This window comes from Herpailurus yagouaroundi, unplaced genomic scaffold, assembly GCF_014898765.1.
Source record: "Herpailurus yagouaroundi ecotype Mexico unplaced genomic scaffold, PumYag 67623, whole genome shotgun sequence".
Lineage (NCBI taxonomy): Eukaryota > Metazoa > Chordata > Mammalia > Carnivora > Felidae > Herpailurus > Herpailurus yagouaroundi.
Window position 1 is genome coordinate 3,602,065 of NW_024420424.1, and position 23,376 is coordinate 3,625,440.

Here is a 23,376-nt window from a genome sequence, read left to right on the forward strand (position 1 = left end):
CCCCTACCCTTATTGTCTTGATAGCTCTAGGTGCTGGGTTGTCCATGCCTGACTGGCTTGTTTTCGTTGTTATGAGGGGTTGTCTATGGCCGCACTTAGGTCTTTTGTCAAATTCCAGAGGGAAACCTGAGGGGGAGTAGGCAGTGTCTGTTACATTCTTAAGAGGAACTTTTATGCCCAGGGTGGGTTGCTGTGGTCAGACACTCCCAGCATTGTTCCAAAATGTGTCTTTTCCCACCCAGGGACCTCAGATCCTAGTCCTTTCCCTCTCTGCCTATTTCATCCTTTTTTTTTCCAATCATAGTATGCCAGCTGACATGCCTTCTTATGCCTGTGAACCAGTGGAAGACCTTAAATTTCTCTTCAAATGACAATAAAGGACTGGAGATTTTTTTTTTTTTGGCTTCTCTTTCTCATAATATTAACCTTATTTTGTTGTCTTTTCTGGTGTCTGCCTGGTGCCAAGACTCCTTCACCACCATAACTTCTAGCTGACAGATGATCTTTTCTACTCAAGGAGGTTCATATATGTTGTCTACCTTAGATTGGCTGCCTTTGCCTTTGGTAACTCCTGTATATGAACACCCAACTGACCAATGTTGACACACAGTTAAGGACATCTCTACACCCCTGTTCAGCAGGAAGAAGTTACAGAAGAAAATACCTTCCACCCTCAGAAACCTTAAAGATTTTAAGAGTCAAAAGTTTTCAGGGGGAAAGATGTGGGAAACAAAGGCAGAAGGAAATGGCAGATAGAATTAAATTTCCTTATAACCTGCAGCCCATTGACAAATACTTGAGGCAGGCAGGGTAAAACTTTTCTCTAAGCACTCCCTACTGTCTTAAAGCTAATGCTTTGCTAGAGGGAAAAACCACCTTAGTTTGACAATAGCTAGGCCTTCAGTATCCTGTGAGTCTTCTTTAGCATATGAAAATCTCATTGGAAATTCCCCTTAATTTTACCTCCCCCAACTCCCAAATATATATAACCAGTCTCTCCACAGGGTTCAGGGCAGCTCTGCCCATGGGTCCTGTCCCTGTGCTTTAATAAAATCAACTTTTTGCACCAAAGACGTCTTCAAGAATTCTTTCTTGGCCATAAGCTCCAAACCCTACAAACTCCACCATCACCCCAAAAACCTCATCAGCAATGATTTCAAAAATTATGAAGAAGGTATCTGTAAGACACTGAACTGCTGGAGGAATGATTAACTCTTCATGTTCATAGTATTATTTCTTGTACTCCCATTTATAATATCAAAATAATTCACCATGATTAATGATAGGATAGTGAGCCAACAGAAGTAATAGGGATTTGCCATGTAGTATTTGTCATTATCATTTAAGAATATTATAATTTAGTACTATTACTTTTCTCATAATTCAAATGAATTGAAATATGATTTTGAATGAATAAGTATAAAATAATTGTCCACTTAGAATACTGCAAGAAACATTATCAGTGATGAGGGAACTTGGGGCAAGCTGAGGGCAAAATACAGGCTGGCTCTCCCCCCAACTCCCCTGCCCAGGTGGAATATGTGTGATATTTCTCAGACACTCCTGGCTACCCAAAAACAAAGGAAAGGGGTTTAAGTGCTTGCCATGGTAATGTGGGAAACTAAGGCAAATGAAAAATTAAATTCCCTTACTGCCTACAGCCAATTGACAATTCCTTGAAATCAGCAGAGTGACCGCCCTCTAGGAGCTCAGCTCAGCTGCTTAGATGATGACAATTTGCTAGGGGCAAAAGAGAATCTTACCTTTTTTCCCAGCCTCAAGGATCCTGTAAGTCAAGTTCCTTTATCTCAACTGCCCCAAGACACATGCTGGCAATCATACTCCAAGCTTATGGTCTCCTGATATACATCTGAAGGGTCTTATGACTGAGGTTTTATTAAACAGTAATAAATGGCATTTTCCTAGCAACCACTAGCCCCTCAAGGTCCTGGAAACCTTGCTTCCAAAATTCCTTAGAGACTTATTCTATCCCTGATCTCCTCCCAACCTGAGGATATATAATGAGTTACCTGTCACGACCTCAGTGCAGTTGTTCCTACCCATGGGTCCTGTCCCCATGCTTGAATAAAATCAACTTTTTGCATCAAAGACATCTTCAAGAATTCTCTCTTGGCCCTTGGCTCTGGACCCCATGAGTCCCCCATCATCCCAAAACTTCATAAATCAGCATTTAATAAAGCTCAGGAGAAAATATTGACCAAACATTTTTCTAGCATTTTCCAGAATCAATTACAAGGCACCCTGTTTTCTCTAGAGTTCTCTATGGCATATTTTTGTAGACAAAACAATGGAATAATTCTGTTTAATTCTAGTGTATATAGCAAAATTTAGAATCCTAAAAGAGGAAATTTAGAAATTACATTTAAATTATTTTCTGTCATTTTTTTCTTTTCTCCTTTCCCACTTTCTAAAACATGTATTACTCATCTAAAATTACTTTATACTATTTAGAAACTCCAGGAACACGTAAAATATGTTTCTAAAAGGACTGAGTTTATTGTAAAGCATCACATTAAGTTTGAATCTCAGTAAACAAAACTATGTCTTCACTGTATGTTGATTTTGGCATAGAACACAGACTTGCACACATCAAATGATAGGGTAAGGTAATTTAAAGTAAAAGGTGGGTTTTTTTAAGTAATAAAGTAGTGTGGAACTAAGGTACAATATGTATATCTTCTGGGTAAGTAATTAAGCCATAATGTTTTTTGTTTTCTTACAAGTTTTCATAATTAATATTTTAAAAATTGACTCTTTTATCTGATACTTGTGTTATCACTGGAATAGAAGCATAGAAAAGATTCTCTCTGCTTAGATTTACATATTCATACAATATGTGCCCAAGCTGAAACAAACATGTCAAATATCTGAGAGGTAGTGGCATTCATGACCACAAGTTGATTTAAAAGTGTGAACCATTAAGATTTTTTTTAGCAAAGACCTAAGGAAAACCAGACTTGGGCATTGAGTGCTGACCTATTTTGTAATAGTTAATTAGAAGTCTGAGCTTTTTGCAAAAGAATGCCATTTTAAAATTACATGCTAGCCCACTTTCATAATATATATATATGTATATATATATATGTTTCAGTGAGGCAAGCAACTTAGAAACATAATTGCATCATAGCTCTGCAGTTAAGCGAGGAACTTGTCAATTGAACATATCTGTTTTTTGGGTTTTTTTTGTAGGAGATCATCTGTTCTGATCACTGAAGTAAACAATAAAGGGCTACATTTAGAAGCATAAAAAACCTGTTTAGTACATAAAAGTTTCAATTACAAAATAATGGGAATGTTATAATTACCATAAGAAATTACAATGTCTGACATATAAAAATTACCTGCAACTGCTTTCTAATCACAATAATGTTATATCAAAGGGTACATATTTTTGTTAGCTAAAATTAATGAGGCAATTTTGGAACAAGAGACAGATTCTTTTGCTCTGTTTTAAAGGCTGCAATAATAATACCAGAAAAGGCACAGGTCTTTTTTTTCTTTTTTACAATCACTGAAGTATATAAAATGCCTTGGCAGATAACAATACTATTCCATGACATCTAAAAATTTTGTTCACTTCTCATTCTCCTCATCATAATATTCACATTTTAATTATGTATTATTCATTTTGATTGTTTGCATGTGAAAACACCAAATAATCTATTATCTCAACATTAAGCTGATTTCTTTTGAAGATAATTTTAAGAGCAATAGAGATTCCTTTTTCAGGATGCTTAAGGCAGAATGTTTCAGGTTCATGCTTGCTGCTTTGCCTGAGCTTCTGCTTCCTGAAATGAAAAACAAACAAAACATAAATTTAAATATCACAAAACAGACATCCATGTACATTTTGGTTACACTATATTAGCTCAAATTATTAAGAATATTCAAAAACAAAAACAAATGGTTCCCAGAGAAGACTGCTTAAAAATTCTTAATAGAAAAACTATAAAATAGAAACTTCTGCTTAGAAGCAGATGTAATAGAAGACTGCCTAATCATTACTAATTGTGTGAAATAATTCCATAAAAGCCAGTGATTTCCAATTATAGTTCAAATTTAAAAAAATAGATGATTTCCTTTCTCTGTGATTTTTCATCAAAAATTGAGTGTTCAAAACATTGTCACCTAAAGTTTACAGTTAGTTGTTTTGTTTAATTAAGGTTTAAATTACTTTAAAAATGTGATATTTATTAAAATGTTGTTGCTTTAAATTTTATAACGGTAGGCAGGAAAACAGGTCAGGTTTTCTTTCTTCTCCTCTGGGCAATGAGTATTTCTACCATAGGAACTCTGACCTATAGGTGTGCTCTGGAACCTACCATACTACTTGACACAAAATACACTTCAAGGAAAGTTTATGGAACTAAAGATGGGTGGTAAGAGTGACTTTGGTGAAAGAAACTTCAGAGTTAGGTTGTAGAAATCATGCATACTAGACAATATCATTCTAAACACCTGTCATAAATTGAATACTTGATGGTCTCAGGAGGAGTAGGAGCAGCTGAATACTCCAGATACTCTGCCCAGAAGAAGGGGGAAAAGGCAAAAATGAAAGATGCCTAGATTCTTACAAAACAAAAAAAGGTAGAAATGAAAGAAAGAAGGATGCAAAAGAGGACACTGTAATTCATTTTTTTTTAATTTTAAAAAAAATGTTTATTTATTTTTGAGAGAGAGAAAGAGAGCACAAGTAGGGGAGAGGCAGAGAGAGAGGGAGACAAAGAATCCAAAGCAGGCCCCATGCTGTCTGTGCAAAGTCTGATTTGGGGCTCAAACACATGAACCATGAGATCATGACCTGAGCCAAAGTTAGAAGCTCAACTGACTGAACTGAGCCACCCATGAATCCCTGTAATTCATTCTTAATACATTTTCAACAAAACAGATGTAAAATACTACCTTCCAGAAACCTTGGCAAAAAAAAAAAAAAAAAAAAAATCCTAAGTGCTTTTAAAACTTTAAATATCATGTTATGTTGTCAAAATGAATATATCTTAGACCCTCATTATGCATTTTGTTTCATTTTATGGAACAAGCTTGTGAGAATTTCCTCATAACATAATGAATTTTACACTAAGACTCCTCAAAGGCTTAGCTCATATCATTGGGGAAGTAGTTATATAAAAATGTGAATATGGGCGCCTGGGTGGCTCAGTCGGCTGAGCATCCATCTCTTGATTTCGGCTCAGGTCATCACCCAGGGTCGTGGAATGGAGCCCTGTGTACAGCTTTGTGCTGAGTGTGGAACCTGCTTAGAATTCTCTCTCTCTCTCTCTCTCTCTCTGTCTCTCTGTCTCTCTCTCTCCTCTGCCCCTCTTTCATCGTGTCCTCTCTCTAAAAAAAAATAATAATAAAAATAATAATAATAATAATAAAATACAATAGAAATAGAAATAAAAATGTGAATATGTCCTAATGTGAAGTCCTTCTTTTTATGCACATCTAATGCCTCTGAGTAACTAGTATTTTGGAAACACCCTAAATCCCTAAAGTCACATCTTATCACTCTTTGCTGTAATTAGTTATAAATCCTTTAGCTCTCAGTTATCCCTTTTAATGGAAGAAATTATTGCCACAGACATCCAAAACAAAAAAGCTATTCAATTTTTTGGTAATTTGTCTTTGCAATAATACATTGTATTTAAAGTAAATTATTTACTTTTCTAATTATATTTTATCCATCAAATATATAAATTGTGCTAAAATATTTGTTAGTACATAAATGTAAGTAGCCAATAATTATAGTTCATGGATTATCTAATTAAACTGAGAGATTTGGAAACAGCCATATGAGGTATCTTCCCCCTTTATTCCTAATATAAACATCATTCCATAAATGTACCAATTTTGCATCAAATAATCCTGGCTTCAGATTTCAGCTCTGTTACTTAATAATTATGTAACCTTGGACAAATTAATTAAATTATCTGAGCATCAGTTTCCTTTTCTATAAAATGTCATTGAGGACATCTAGCTCATAACGATGGTTTAAGGATAAAATGACTTGTATGTGAAGGGTCTAGCTCAGTGCTTGGCCATTTCAAGCATACATCCTTCTTTCCTGCTTTTCTCTTCTCCACTTTTTGCCAAGTAACTAGGACCAACACCACAGCTAAGTGAAATTAATATAAAATTTCTCTTGGAGATGTGGTAAAATAGAATGGGCTTAGTGGAAATAGGAATGTTTCAAATCTCACAGCAGAGGCAGACTCCATTGCTCCTCCCTGAAGCAGTGTGGTTCAACCAAAGCTAATGAGAACATTTCTGCAACCAGCATTCTCTACTCCCTCAATATACTACTAGTGAATATGGGTCAATAATTTTTTCTCTCAACATGAACATCACCAGATTTTTATTTTTTAGTAAAAAAATGTTATTTTATTTCATATCTGAAAAACATCACCTTCTATAAAGAAATGCTAGTACTAAGGAATAATCTTCCATATTAATAAAATAAATAGTAAATATTAAAATACCCTGTTTTGAATGCATCCATATACAAAATAATATAAAAATTGTCTTTCACAGCAGGATTCCTTGTTTTATGGAAATATTTGTCAGAAAATATTTTTAAATACCAAGTTCTCCACTGAATTGGTTTTGAATAATTTTTAAATGTAAATAGAATGTAAGCAAGTTATTTGGAACATAAAGAAAGGAGAAAAATATTCATGTTTAGCTATGGTTCAGTTCAGTCTCTTAACATAGAGTATTAATCATACAGTAAAAACAATTATATACCTTATTATAATGTATCTTTTCACAAACTCATTTTTTAATGAAAGCACTAGTTCTTTCAGTGAATAAGCTATTTTTGTCAACACTATTTTTGGACATTTAACTTGTTTTCAAAGTTTCAGGATTATATATAGTGCTTTGAAACATATTTTTATCCATAAAATTCATTCAGTGTTGATTTATTTTGGTTGACCCCACTGTTAGACATTTAATTTACTTCCAAAGTTTTAGGATTGCAAATAGCATTTTGATTTATGTTTTTATTCATAAAACTTTTTCCATGTATAGAATTATTTCATTGATGAAGACTATAATACCCCATGTGAAATTACTGGGTGAAGAACTATAAACATTTTAGGGTCCTTGATACCTGTTTGCCATTCTAGTTATCAAAAGAGAGTACCAATTCATACTACCACCAGCAATATGTGAGCGTTTTAATGCATGCTTCTTAGCACTGAGTATTATCCTTTGTTTTATATTTACTAATTTCATGGATGAAAATTGAATCTCATTTTATCACATGTCTTTATTGTCAGTGCATTTTTATAATGTGGGTTAACTAGTTGTATTTCTTATTTTGTATACTTTCTTTTTTTGAGAGAGTGTGTGAGCATGAGCAGGGGAGGGGTAGAGGATGAGGGAGGGAGAGAATCTTAAGCAGGCTCCATGATCAGCACAGAGCCCAATGCTGGGCTCCATCTCACCACTGTGAGATCATGATCTGAGCTGAAATCAAAAGCTGGACGCTTAACTGACTAAGCCACACAGTCACCCCTTATTTTGTATACTTTCTCTTTGTCAGTTCTTTCTGGAAGGCTTATTGTCATGTTAAATTAAAGGGGGAAAGAACTCTGAAAGCTGAGCTGAAGAATAGAAAAATCATCATTCTGATATCAAATTTATCACTTTTAGTCTTGGAAAAAAACCTATTAAAAACCTATGAAATACTAGCATTCAAAATCTTCCTATCACCAAATAAAAGACATAGCATAGGGAATATAGGGAATACTGTAATAGTATTACATGGTGACAAATGATAGCTTACCACAATTCGTACAAAAGTTGACTCACTATGTTGTACACCTGAAATTAATGTAACATTGTGTGTCAACTATACTCAAGTAAAAGCAAATTAAACAAAATAAAACAATCTCCCTATTACCAATCCTCCCTTAACTCCACTGTCAACTCAAGATCTTTTCTTATTATCCCAATCTATCCATTCTCTCCTTGCTAACATGCACTGTTTTACTTTATTCTTACTCCTAGGCTTAAATGAGGATGAAAAAAAAAAAAACTAACAGCTGACTGGCTCCACTATGAATTCATCAACTCTAGCTGGACCCTCTATTTTGCTCAGCCATACTTCCATTCACAATCTTAATCTACTCTAGACTATTTTCACCAACTGAATCCTTTCAATTCTCCTCAAAGTTCTAATACCTTAAATTTCCCATCACACCTAGCAGATGACCTTACACTAAATATAAGACATTTTAAAATATGAACTTCTCTAACCTCCTAGCACATTAAAATGTCTATTTTTATCCTTCTCTTCTCATTCTGTCCAATGTCAGAAAAAAATGCATGTCCTCTCCTTTCCAAGACTAACTCTTCCCCTGGATCACTCACTTTTTTGTTTCCTACATGATGTTTGTTTTATTTTCCAGTCACTCAGGTTAGAAGCCCTGTATATAGCTTCACTTCTTCCCAGTTCTTTACATACACAAACATCTCATAAATTTCTATATCTTATTATACATGAGTTTTCTATATCTCCTAAATTCATTTTTCCTTTCCATGGCCACTACACCACTTTAAGCCCTCTTCATTACTTTTCTGGACTTCTAAAGTACCCTCTAATGGGTAGGCCTATCTCTAATATCTCATTTCTCCAATATTTTAGAATCCATACAGCTTTCAAATTTATTCTCTTAAGACACAGATCAAATCACATCTTAAAGTATGGAGATAATCTTATCACTGTATTCCCCCTTTTCCTACCTTGGCTTTTAGATACCTAGAGGATAAAACTGAAAGTACCTAACACAGCATTCATAATTTAGTCCAAACCTACCTAGTCAATCTCACCTCCTCTATTTAACATGCCCTATTATGGAGACATGCAGCACTACACTTTGCTCCCTGAAAATATCATCATGTGAAGCTACATGCAGTAGTTCCTGTTCTGCCTCTATGAAAGACACCTTAGTGTCATTTCAGTATTTTTGAATCCCTAACAGCTCAAATGTCACTTCCTCTATGAAACTTTCCCCAAATTCCTTAATAATAATTTATTATTATTTTCTCTGGATGCTTATGGCACTTTTTTTCACAGCATACAGAATTTACTATAATATGTGTTGGATTATAATTATTTGTAGTCATATTTGTTATATAATTATTTGTATACTTTTCCTTCACTAGGTTAAAAACATTTTGAAGGTAGCGACTATGTTGTATTCTCCATATTTGTCTCACCATCAATGTCAAGTTAGTGTTTGGCACTCAATAAATACTTACTAAATGAATGACTTCTACTTTTAACTAAAGAAGAGGGAGTAATCAGTCACAGAAAACAGATAATTCTTCTTTTCATACTTCCTTTTATCTGAACTGAAATCAATGATTTAACTTGGGTTTTACTAACTTGATTAAACAGAAATGTCTTACCTAACATTTCTTCCAACTTAAATTATACAAAGCCTAAAATAAGACATTTTATTCATGGGAAAAGAAATTTCAGGAAGGAAACAGAATTTCACAGTGAATCAGACAACAATGTTAGTAAATGATCTCTAGTTGAAAACAAGCAATAACACAGATTCCCGAAATTGGAGAAGGAGCTGGAGTTCAAAGAATCCATTTAACATAAAATTAGTTGCTACGAACAAAACATAAAATGATAGAACAGGGGGGTATACATTCTGATTAAGCCAGCCTGTGTAGAAAAGACCTATGGTAAAAAGCATGGGGTGCCTGGGTGGCTCAGTTGGTTGAGCAGCCAACTTCAGTTCAGGTCATTATCTCTTGGTTCATGAGTTCGAGCCCCACATTGGGCTTGCTGCTATCAGCGCAGAGCCTGCTTCTGATCCTCTGTCCCCCTCTCTTTATTCCCCTCCCCTTCTCATGCTCTGTCTCTCAAAAATATAAATAAACATTTAAAAATATTTTAAAAAAGAAAAGACCTATGGTAAAAAGCAAAGGTATATTTAAAGCCCATAGCTTTGAGACACTTCATTAAATAAGCAATTTAATTTTTGATTCTTTTCTTTATATGATCTCCCCTGGAAACACTGCCATTTGAAAAATTATTTGTTGTTGGCAGGGAGAAAGTCCCAAATTTAGCCAGCAATTTAGTGACCAGTTTAGAAACTCAAATGCTCTTAATTTTTATGTAATTTTTTAAACGTTTATTTATTTTTGAGACAGAGGGAGAGAGAGCGCGAGTAGGGGAGGGGCAGAGAGAGAGGGAGACACAGAATCTGAAACAGGCTCCAGGCTCTGAGCTGTCAGCACAGACCCCGATGCGGGGCTCGAACCCACGAACTGTGAGATCACGACCTGAGCCAAAGTGGGTGGCTCCACCGACTGAGCCACCCAGGCACCCCAATGCTCTTAGTTATTTTGAATGGGTGACTCCAGCATTTACTCTCACACAAAGACAATAGATGCTGCCAAGAAGATTACTATGAGTAAGATGTGTTCTGTTGATGTAAAACCATTCATGACAGCTGAAATAATGGAGTCTTTAAAGTTGGTAACCACTTATTTATGAATGGGTCAATGAGAAATCTACTGCTTTGGGTAACTTGATGGGGAAGTCACTCCACCTACCTCCCACTCACATACTTTATGTATTTGATTATGCATAAATAAAATGCATGCAAAAAAGGAGCATTTCCTTTCAGCCATGTTACACTGCCTCTAGCTTAATCTGAATACATAATAAGGGTAGACATCTCACGGACTAAAAAACCCAGCAGCAATAAAATGGCTAATAAAGCAAGGAAAAAAAGGAATCATACCTTTGAACCAGGTGGAGCTGTCAAGCCTAAAAAGGCATACACTGCATTATTTTCTCTGGCTTCAAAGAAGGCATCATAGTCCTTAATGAAAAGAAGGAAAGGAGAATAAGCAATATGTAACCAACAAAGGAAATAAAAGAGCAAATTTATTCATAACTAACTGATTGGTGAACCTTTTTTGGGGGGGCATATAGGTTATCGAATTTCCATAGTGCTAGGACTCTGGGAAATGTAGTAAAGAATCAAGGCATGTTAGATCCCATTTAATGTGAGTTAGAATATATGCTATTTTGTGGGGCAGAAATTTCAAAACGGATTATTTAATATCACATAGCGTTTAAATCTGCCTCAGGCCAAGTAGCTTTCTCCACAGCTAAAGCAGCCAACTATTTGCCAGCAAGAGGTTGCTTATTTCTAGTAGGAGGCTATTACTTCCATTCCCCATTATTTCTCTTTCATTATTTATTAAGCTAGAGATATCCTCAGAACCTTCAGTAGACTGAATATTAGCTATATATGCCCAAGACCATAAGAGTAATAAATCTGTGCTGTTTTTGGAAGGAGGGAATGAGATTTTCATGAAATATGACCAGAAGAGCAAATGGACCACAAAAAAGTTTCAATTCAGGAATCCATGAAAAGCCTCACATGACTGAATTTGGTTGGGCTTCCCACTGTCATCCTCTAAGCCACTAAGCATGCTTTACAAGTAACAAATAGAATTGCCTAAATTTGACTATGACATATAATCAATAGCAAACCTACTTAGAAAACTTGGAAACCTACTGCCTATAACTGGCCTTACTTTGTTTAATTTAAAACACACAGAAATAAGTCTGGCACTTTGGCTGATTTATTGGAGGTGAAGAGCACTCATAATTTTCTGGTTTCTCTAGAGACTTCCTCACCAACAGATTATCAATTATAGTTTTCTATATGTGTATGTGTAATTCCTGGTACTTGGAGGATCTGGAGATATAAATTTTAGATATATGTATAGTTCCTGATACTTGGAGGATCTCTCAAGCAATGGATGATCTTAAATTGGAACCTCACCCCAAGAAACATCAGAATTTCTCTCTCTTATTTAGGGATTCTTTTCACAGTCAGAATTGATTATCCCTACTGGAATCTCCCAAGGATTGACTCAAAGCACCTTATCATGTACCCTAGATGCTGACAAAGGAATAAACCCTACACAGTAGGCACATATGAACAGTATCCTATGAGCTCACTCTTTGAGCTCACTATTCTAAAGTGAAACTAATTGGATACTAACAAACAATTTCATACTGAGACACATTACCTTTAAAGCACTCAAGGTAAACAATATACAAACAATATACATCATTTCTAAACTCAACCACTTGGAAGTAAACAAAATGTTAGTTGAAAGAGTCCAACAGTTGTAGAAGAGGTATTTCTTACCTCTTGTTCAAAGTAACAAAAAAAATTCTTATCAGTCTTTAAGTTCATGTGAAAGAAAATAGGTCTTCAACTATATTTAAATCTGATCATAAAATTGTACTCTACTGATCAAGAAATGCAACTCTAGTTCAAGTGTTTTGGGATCAAAGTATATATATTTTTAGATGTTTATTTATTTTTATGCAGGAGGGGCAGAGAGAGAGGGAGAGAAAATCTCAAGCAGGCTCCACACTGTCAGCATGGAGCCTAATGCGGAGCTTGATCCCACAAACTGTGAGATCATGACCTGAGCCAAAATCAAAAGTCAGACACTTAACAGACTGAGCCACCCAGGTTACCCTGGATCAAAGTATATTATCTTTTTTTGGCCTTGGACTTTGCAAGCCCAAACAGGTTTCTAACTCTGAGACAAAAGAACATTACCAGTTTCTCAATTAACCCAGATTAATTAATTTATTCTGAAAATATTTATTAAGCACCTACTACATGCCAATCATTTTTTTGGTGCTAAGAATACAAGAGTAAACAGAATATTTTTAATTCTTTTTTAATGTTTTATTTATTTGAGAGAGAGAGATAGAGAATGCAAGTGAGCAGGGGAGGGGCAGAGAGAGAAGGTGATAGAGGAAAGGCAAACAGGAAATGGTAAGGAAACCCAAAGATTAACAACAGCAAGAAGCTACTACCACAGCTACAAGGTTAAAGGAAAGAGTAGAGAAGATATTACAAAACCCAGAAGCTGAGACATGTAGTACCACAAAGGAGACATAGCCACTGTCATGGACACTTCCAGAAGCAAGAAAGAGAGGAATACCTTGGTTTTTCCTCTGTCTTCCACTCTACCAACCAGTATCTCCTATTATTGGCCAAACCTAATAGGTAGCCAGTCACCAATGGAGATTGGGAAATGTAATTTACTGAGGTCAACCTCCCCCATAATACAGAATGGAAAAAAGAACGAAAATGGGATCTTTGCATAAATAGGAAAATGAAATACACAGTGTTTCAACAGCAAAGGTAAGAGGTTTAGAATAAAACAGATTTAGGCTTAAATCCTAGCTGTATGGTTTAGCAAGTCAGCCTTCTTCTAAGCCTCAATTTCTTCATCTATAATACAAGAATAACAATACCTACCTCATGGGATTAGTATGAGAACTAATTAATATAATACACATAAAGCATGTGGCACAATAGCTGACATATCATACATATGTTTTCTATGAATAGTTACTATATATTCTTCTCCATATGAGTCTGTATAGGGATAAATTTTAATTCTTATTGTTATTAAATTCCTAACTTAGTGTCTGGTATATAGTAGGCATTCAGTAAAAGTTGGATTCTCTTTCCATTAACAAATATTTATTTGATCAAGTCTCACCTCCTGCCCCTTCCTTTCCATCTCCTTATTTCTCAGTGATACCTTATTTCTATAACATACTCCATTCCTTTACAATGTGGCTTCTGAGGGAGAAATAAAGCAGGTAAATGCTTCTCAAACGTTACCCTTATAACCTAAAATGTGCTTGTTTTCAAAGTCAAATGAGTTAAAATTTCTGACTCAAAAAAGAGAATATATGCTGGCTTAGATTGTACTGGATGGCCTCTGAGGCCTCTTCCAGCTCCTGGTATTCAATAATTTGCAGAAATTTCCATTATAGAGGCACTGAGGTTTCACTATCTAAATGAAGAGCCAATTGTCTTTTCCTTATCTGCAGAGTATGTCTTTACACATTGGCCCCATTAGCAGCAACAGATGAAATCTCCAGGATGCTCCTCAGAACTGAACAAATTGAATTCACAGAGAAAATATTTTATGCCAATAAAGTTCTCAATTTTTCCATGGTTCCTCCCCTAGATTTTCTGAATTGGCACATAAAAAAGATCCCCACCCAAAAGTGTCCTTCTTACTTCCATATAAACCTATCAAGTGGAAGATTTGGATTGCTGGCTCTAATACATTTTTCTCTCAGTCCTGCTAATTCTGAGGACATAGCAGTGCAAACAATTCTTTACTAGAAATTCCTATAGCCCTCACATATGCTTTCTGTACTGTGTCATTACATGGACATATATTTATAACCACATTCCAATTGTTTCAGGTGTGTGTGATTCTTCCCACATCTCACTCCCAACCAGCTCCTTAAGAGAAAAGACTGTTTTATTTATACTTGCACTTGCCATAGTATCTAAAATTGCCAGAGACGACAGATGTTACTAAAAGAATAAAGGAAACTACCCTAGGGTTTAAATGAACTAAAGATGGCATACTTGAAAACACCAGTCACAAAGCAAAAACTCCATTTTTGTTTCCCTTGTTACTTACATGAGTTCAATTAGCTAACTTAAGATTTTATGAAAATTCATTAATAATATCAAAATAAGGGGCACCTGGGTGGCTCAGTCAGCTGAGCGTCCAACTCTCAATTTCCATTCAGGTCATGATCTCACAGTTCATGAGATGGAGCCCCACATCCAACTCTGTGCTGACAGTGCAGAGCCTGCTTGGGATTCTCTCTCTCTCCCTCTCTCTCTCTCAAATTAAAAAAAATATATATTTTAAATAATACCAAAATAAAAGTATTACTAGATTCAAGTAGGAAATAAGATATTACTCTTTTTTAACTACTTTTAATCTAAATAAGTAAAGCAGCTGACTTCTTTCAGAAACTTCTTCATGGACAGGACAGAAACAACACAATTGCTCTAGATAGAATTCAGATGAAGAAATGGAAAGGCAGGTCACCTTCCTAGCTCAGTAGGTACAGCATGCAACTCTTGATCTCAGAGTTGTAAGTCTGAGCCACAGGATGGGTATAGACATTACTTAAAAATAAATTCTTTAAAAAAAGGGAAAGGAAACTATGTGCCCAAGGTCTGTATTTATGCATTTACAGAAAAGTTGTGAGGTAGGGATGGATTACTCATCCATCTGCTTCCTAGTAGAAATATCCTAGCTGCCTAGGTTGGATGAAGAGATGAACAGGATAAATGGCTGTATGCAAATTTGGGGGTGTAGTGAAGGGGATAGGATGGATGTGAGGCGATCCATTTTGATAAAACAAGAGTTTAAATTGGTTTCTTACCCCACGGTACTGGCTTTCGTTGAAAATCTGAGGTGGCAAGGGGTACCCTGTGGCTGGTCGATTGTTTTCAGGTACATTTTCTCTCATCCACTTTCGATTCTCTTCATTGGCTGCAATGTCTTTTTCTTCAAATCCTATTTTATTAGCTTCTAAAAAACCAAGCACATCTTGCTGTTTCTTCTTAATCTAGAACCCAAAGGACAAAGAAACTATATTGTTGAAAAAAAGATTTTGTTGTTTTTATTTTTCAAATTAAAAGCCAGTGTTTGTGAACTAGCTGAAATTAATTCAGACACGGATCAAGATTTGTGGTTTCACAGAAGATATGTAGCTTTTCTTCTTTATTATTTTGTTGTTAATGATGTCTCACAAGTGGATTGAATAGCTTTAAGTCTACAAATCCGTGTATAAACCTATTTTTTTTTCTTTATCCAAAGAAAACTCCCACATCTAATGATGCAGAAGTGAGGCTAGCTAATGCATATCACTAACCTAAAGTGCAGTTAAATCAAAACCAAGTAGTGGGAAGCTTTGCTTTCTGATTATCTACAAGCTTTTCTTAGTTTCAGCTTCATAGAAAATCTTTCCAAATGACTTGAGATTATGTCCTTTTTTTGCTTTAAATTTTATCTTTAATTTTTATTTTTGTATTTTTAAATTAAAAAGTCCATAATTATTATAGCTTCTAAGTGATTTTAGATCTTTCTCATGACAGAATAATTCTTAAAAACATATACCTGCTAGCATTTTTCCAGTTCTTTTTTTTAATTAACTTTTTATTTTAATCCCAGTGTATTTAACAGAGTCATATTAGTTTCAGGTGATTCAACAATTCCATACATCACCCAGTGCTCATCACAAGTGCATTCCTTAATCCCCATTACCTATATCACCCATTCTCGCCCCCCACCTCCCCTCTGGTAACCATCAGTTTGTTCTTTATAGTCAAGAGTCTGTCTCTTTGTCTTTCTCTTCTTTTCTTCCTTTGCACAACTGTCTTGTTTCTTAAATTCCACATATGAGTGAAATCAGAGGGTATTTGCCTTTCTCTAACTGACATATTTTGCTTAGCATAATACTTTCTAGCTCCATGTCCTTGAAAATGACAAGATTTAATTCTTTTTTATGACTGAATAATGTTCAATTATGTATATATACCACTTTTTTTCATTCACTTATCTATTAATGCATACTTGGGCTGCTTCCATAATTTGGCTACTGTATACCATAATGGAATAAACATAGGGGGTGCACTTATCCTTTTTAATTAGCACTTTTGTATTTTGGGGGTAAATAGTAGTGTGATTACAGGATCATAGGTAATTCTATTTATACATTTTTGAGGAACTGTTTTCCCCAGTAGCTGCACCAGTTTGCATTTCCACCAACAGTGCAAAACTGTTTCCTTTTCTCCACAACCTCACCAACACTCTTTTCTTGTGTTTTTCATTTCAGACATTCTGACAGGTGTGGGGTGACAACTGATTGCGGTTTTGATTTGCATTTCTCTGACAGTGATGTTGAGCATCTTTTCATGCATCTATTGGCCAACTATCTGTCTTCCCTGGAGAAATGTCTGTTCATGTTTTCTGCCCAGTTTTTAATTGGATTATTTTATTTTTGGGGGTGTTGAGTTGCATCAGTTCTTTATATATTTTGGATACTAACCCTTTATTGGATATGTCATTTGTAATTATCTTTTCCCATTCAGAAGGTTGCCTTTTAGTTTTTTTTTACTGTTTCCTTCACTGTGCAGAAGCTTTTTGTTTTCATGTAGTCCTAACAGTCTATTTTTGCCTTTGTTTCCCTTGCTTCAAGATATATATCCAGAAAAATGTTGCTATGACCGAGGTCAGAGATATCACTGTCTGTGCTCTCTTCCAGGATTTTTATGGTTTCAGGTCTCACATTTAGGTCTTTAATCCATTTTGAATTTATTTTTGGGTATGGGAAAAGAAAGAGGTCCAGTTTCACTGTTGCACGTAACTGACAATTTTTCACAAAAAACCTTTTGTTGAAGAGACTGTCTTTTTCCAATAGGATATTCTCTCCTACTTTGTCGAAGATTAATTGCCCATATAATTGTGGGTTTATTTCTGTTTTTTCTATTCTGTTCTATTGATCTATGTGTCTATTTTTGTGCCAGTATCATACTGTTTTGGTCACTACACCTTTGTAATATAACTTGTAGCCTAGAATTGTGATTCCTCCAGCTTTGCTTTTCTTTTTCAATATTGCTTTGCTATTCAGGATCTTTTGTGGTTTCATACAAATTTTCAGATTGTTTATTCTAGCTCTTAGAAAAATGCTATTGGCATTTTGATGGGGATTTCATTAAATGTGTAGATTGCTTTTGGTAATATAGACATTTTAATAATGTTTGCTCTTGCAATCCATCAGTATGGAATGTCTTTCCATTTACTTGTGTCACCTTCAATTTCTTTCGTCAATGTTTTAGAGTCCAGAATACAGGTCTTTCACCACTTTGGGTTTATTTCTAGATATCTTATTGTTTATGTTGCCATTGTAATTGGGGTTGATTCCTTAATTTCTCTTTTTGCTGCTTAATTATTAGTGTATAGAAATGCAATAGATTTCTGTATGTTAATTTTGTATCCTGCGATTCTACTGAATTCATGTATACCCTATGACTTCATGTAGTAGAGGCTAAAGGCTGGGATTGTGATGCCTCCTGCTTTGGTCTCCTTCCTCAATATTACTTTGGCTATTTGGGGTCTTTGGTGGATCCATACAAATTATAGGATTGCTTGTTCTAGCTTTGAGAAGAATGCTGGTGCAATTTTGATTGGGATTGCATTGAATGTGTAGATTGCTTTGGGTAGTATTGACATTTTAACAATATTTATTCTTCCAATCCATGAGCACAGAAAGTTTTTCCATTTATTTGTGTCTTCTTCAATTTCCTTCATAAGCTTTCTATAGTTTTCAACATTTCTAAAGTTTTCAGATCTTTTACCTCTTTGGTTAAGTTTACTCCTAGGTATTTTATGATTCTTGGTGCAATTATGAATGGAATCAGTTTCTTTATTTGTCTTTCTGTTGCTTCATTATTAGTGTATAAGAATGCAACTGATTTCTGTACATTGATTTTGTATCCTGTGACTTTGCTGAATTCATGTATCAGTTCTAGCAGACTTGTGGTGGAGTCTAATAAATAAAATGAGGGTTGTTGGGGGGGAGAGAGGAGAAAGTGGGTGATGGGCATTGAGGAGAGCACCTGTTGGGATGAGCATTGAGTGTGTTATAGAAACCAATTTTGTAATAAATATCATATTAAAAAAATAAAAGAAAATTGATTCTTGACATGACAGACAAGAAACTGAGGCTAGCAGGAGAGCAACTGTTTCTTCCAAGTAACAATTGTTCAGTGGCCCTACTTTGTGTCTTTGGAGGGAAGGATACCTTGATTCTCAACCCTGACATGTGGACTGAAATAACTTCACATTCTTTGGGTGGAAGTGAGGGGTGTTTGCTCTTTTCAAAAGATTGATTTAAATTTTTGGAATGTGCCAGTGTCCACTTGCAAATGCTTTTATGTGCTGAAGAGGATACCAATAACCTTTTAACTCCAAAGTAATTTCTTGTTTACAGCAGAAATGAGGCAAAACCTCTGTTTATCTTTGCTAGCCTATGGGATGAGAAAGATAAGGGGAATAACCTCAAGGTTGACAAGACACCTTTTCTTTTGTTAATCATCTCTGCTCTGGCCTGCTTTGCCTGCAGTGCAGTAGTCCATAGTCCAATTTCACCAATTTACCTAACCTGGCCCTATTCTCCTATGAAAGCAGCTTTCTGCTATAGTACTAAATTTGGGGTGCTTTCACTCTGAATTTCTAATATTATTCCTATGTATTGGGCATCTTTGCACTGTTTCTATTTCAGGCCTTTGCCTCTCTCTCTCTACTCTTGGGGGCTCTGCACCCCCTCCCTATTTTGGGGTGCCTTTGCACCTCATTATTCCTGGCACCTTTGTGCCTCCCTATTCTTGGGGTGTCTTTGCACCCCCCTATTCTTGGGATGCCAATTTGGTTTACCCAAAATCGGGTGTGAGCAATTTTATGACTTTGTATTTCTTTATGCCTTGTCAACCCATTGGTGTAAGCCCAGGGGATTCCTAAGCTTATTCCCCACACTGTTTGTACTTTTGTTACAGTCAGGATTGAATCTCATAAGCTTCACAAGATTTAGAATATCTGGGCTCACAGAAGTTATGGTTCATCTAGCATAGAGAGATACTTTGGGTTATTAGAAGGTATTTGTTAATTATTCCCAAATTCACAGGAATTTCAAATTGTGGTTGTTTTCAGACAAGACTAGAAGATATATATTGTCTTATTATTTATTTCAATCAATCACAATTACCATTTATAAAAGGCCCATTAAGTGACAGCAGCCAAAGTATGTCTTTTACATGTTATTTCATTTAATATTTAAAAATTTTTAACGCTTTTTACTTATTTTTGAGAAAGACATGAGTGGGGGAGGAGCAGAGATAGAGGGAGACATAGAATCCAAAGCAGGCTCCAGGCTCTGAGCTGTCAGCACAGAGCCCGATGTGGGGCTTGAGCCCATGAGCTGTGACATCATGACCTGAGCTGAAGTTGGATGCTCAACCTATTGAGCCACCCAGGCACTCCTTCACTTAATATTTATAATATGATATAAGGAAGATACTACCTCCACTTTATGGATTAGAATACTGAAGTTAAAAGAAGTTAAGTAGGAGGAGCCAAGAAGGTGGAACAGCATGGAAGCTTTCGGTGTGTCTCCTGTCCATGAAATACAGCCAGGCCAACACTAAACCATCCTACACATCTAGAAAACTTATTGGAAGATTAAGACAACAATCTGCACAACCTGAACCACAGAATTCAGCAGAAAGAGAAAAAACTCATTTTTATTTTCAATTTTTATTAAAAATATCTGTCTTTAATTTTTATTACTATATTTTTTACTTTTGTGTAAATTTTGTCAAATTCTACTTTACTTCCGTCATTTTAATTTAGTCTACTTCAGGGTACTCACCTTTTCAAATTTTCAAACAATTTCCTTTTTTTCTTTCCTTTTCTTTTTTTCTCTTTTTCATTTCTTTTCTTTTTCTTGAATGCAGAAAGATAAAAGCTTAATTTTTACTTTCAATTTCTTTAAATATATTTTTATTTAAATTTTATTACTGTATTTTTTGCTTTTATGTAAATTTTTTTCAAATTCTATCTTACTCCCATCATTTTATTTTAGTCTACTAAGGTGTATTCACTTTTTCAAATTTTCAAATGATTTCCTTTTTTTCTTTTCTTTTCTTTTTTCTTTTTTATCTTTTTCATTTCTTTTCTTTTTTCTTTATCTTTTTTCTCTTGTTCGTTTCTTTTCTTTTTTCTTAAATACAGAAAATGAAAAAATTCATATTTCTTTTTAATTTTTATTAAAAATATTTTTCTTTAATTTTTTCTACTATATTCTATACTTTTGTGTATATTTTTTTCAAATTCTATTTTACCCACATCATCTATTTTAGTCTACTTTAGTGTAACCATTTTTTCAAATTCTCAAATGATTTCCTTTTTTTTTTCTCCACCCCCCCTTTTTTTCCCTCTAATCTGTCAGACCACTTTCAACACCCAGACCAAAACACACCTAGGATCTAGAATAATCTTTTTGATTTGTATCTGTGTGTGTTTTTTTAATTTTTAATTTTTAATTTCAATATTTTTTTATTTTAATTTTTTTATTTCAATATTTCTACCTCATTGATTCCTTTTATCCCTTCAAAATGGCAAAACTAAGGAATTCACCCCAAAAGAAAGAGCACGAAGAAACGACAGCCAGGGATTTAACCAACAGAGATAGAAGCAAGATGTCTGAACCAGAATTTAGAATCGCGATAATAAGAATACTAGCTGGAGTTGAAAACAGATTAGAATCCCTTACTTCAGAGATAAAAGAAGAAAAAAAAGCCAGAATGATATTAAACATGCTATAACTGAGCTGCAATCACGGATGGATGCAGCAGTGGCAAGGATGGATGAGGCAGAACAGAGAATCAGTGATAAAAAGGACAACTTATAGAGAATAACGAAGAAGAAAAAAAGAAGGAGATTAAGGCAAAAGAGCACTATTTAAGAATTAGAGATATCAGTGACTCATTAAAAAGGAACAACATCAGAATCATAGGGGTTCCAGAGGAGGAAGAGAGAGAAATAGGGGTAGGTTATGTGAGCAAACCATAGCGGAAAACTTTGTTAACCTGCAGAAAGACAGACATCAAAATCCAGGAACCACAGGGGACTTGCATTAGATTCAACAAAAACCAACCATCAACAAGGCATATCATAGTCAAATTCACAAAATGCTCAGGCAAGGAGAGAATCATGAAAGCAGCAAGGGAAACAAAGTCCCTAGCCTACAAGGGAAGAGAGATCAGGTTTGCAGCAGACGTATCCACAGAAACTTGGCAGGCCAGAAAGGAGTGGTGGTATATATTCAGTGTGCTGAATCAGAAAAATATGAAGCCAAGAATTCTTTATCCAGCAAAGCTGTCATTCAAAATAGGAGAGAGAAAAAGTTCCCCAGACAAACAAAAATTAAAGGAGTTTATTAACACTAAACCAGCCCTGCAAGAAATTTTATGAAGGAGTCTCTGAGGGGAGAGGGGAGAGAGGAGAAGATATAAATATATATATATATATATATATATATATATATATATATATATAGCAAACAATATATATCAAAAGCAACAAAAGATTAGAAAGGATCACAGAACACCGCCAGAAAATCCAACTCTACAAGTATAATGGCAATAAATTCGTATCTTTCAGTACTCACACTAAACGTCAATGGACTCAATGCTCCAATCAAAAGACATAGGGTAACAGAATGGATAAAAAAAAAAAAAAAGATACATCTATATGCTGTTTACAAGTGACCCATGTTAGACCTAAAGACACCTTCATATTGAAAGTAAGCGGATGGAGAACCATCTATCATGCTAATGGTCAACAAAAGAAAGCCAGAGTAGCCATACTTATATTAGACAATCTAGACTTTAAAATAAAGACTGTATCAAGAGATGCAGAAGGGCATTATATCCTAATCAAGGGGTCTATTGATCAAGAAGACCTACCAATTGTGAACATTTATTTGCCAAATGTGAAAGAACCCAAATATATAAATCAATTAATCACAAACATAAAGAAACTCATTGACAATAATACCATAATAGTAGGAGACTTCAACACTCCATTCACAGCAGTAGACAGATCATCTCATCAAAAAATCAACAAAGGAACAATGGCTTTGAATGACACATTGGACCAGATGGACTTAACAGATATACTCAGAACATTTCATCCTAAAGCAGCAGAATACACATTCTTCTCCAGTACACATGGAACGTTCTCCAGAATAGACCATATACTGGGACACAAATCAGCCCTAAGTAAGTACAAAAAGATTGAGATCATACCGTGCATATTTTCAGACCACAACACTATGAAACTTGAAATCAACCACAAGAAAAAATGTGGAAAGGTAACAAATACTTGGAGACTGAAGAACATCCTACTAAAGAATGAATAGACTAACCAAGATGTTAAAGAAGGCATTAAAAAGTGTATTGAAGTCAATGAAAATGATAACACCACAACCCTAAACCTCTGGGATGCAGCAAAGGCGGTCATAAGAGGAAAGTATATAGCAATCCAGCCCTTCCTAAAGAAGGAAGAAAGGTCTCAGATACACAACCTAACCTTATGCCTTAAGGAGCTGGAAAAAGAACAGCAAATAAAACCCCAAACCAGCAGAAGACAGGAAATAATAAAAATTAGAACAGAAATTAATGCTATTGAAACCAATAAAACAGTAGAACAGATCGATGAAACCAGAAGCTGGTTCTTTGAATGAATTAACAAAACTGATAAACCACTAGCCAGTTTGATCAAAAAGAAAAAGGAAAGGACCCAAATAAATAAAGTTAAGATTGAAGAGGAGAGATCACAACCAACAAAAGAGAAATTAAAAAAAATAGTAAGAAAATATTATGAGCAATT

The 23,376-nt window shown here is 35.0% G+C and overlaps 1 protein-coding gene across 3 annotated transcripts in view; it reads right to left on the reverse strand.

Annotated features, from left to right (window-relative positions):
* Positions 1–2,493: 2,493 nt before the first annotated feature.
* Positions 2,494–23,376, reverse strand: part of SH3BGRL (SH3 domain binding glutamate rich protein like) — an 80,267-nt gene continuing 59,384 nt past the window's right edge. For all 3 annotated transcript variants that reach the window (XM_040467917.1, XM_040467918.1, XM_040467919.1), the window contains exons 2-4: positions 15,308–15,493; positions 10,794–10,874; positions 2,494–3,809 (exon numbers count right to left, since the gene is read on the reverse strand). In XM_040467917.1, coding sequence (XP_040323851.1) covers positions 3,777–3,809; positions 10,794–10,874; positions 15,308–15,493 — 300 coding nt within the window. In that variant the 3' untranslated portion in view covers positions 2,494–3,776. The remainder of the gene's footprint in view (positions 3,810–10,793; positions 10,875–15,307; positions 15,494–23,376) is intronic.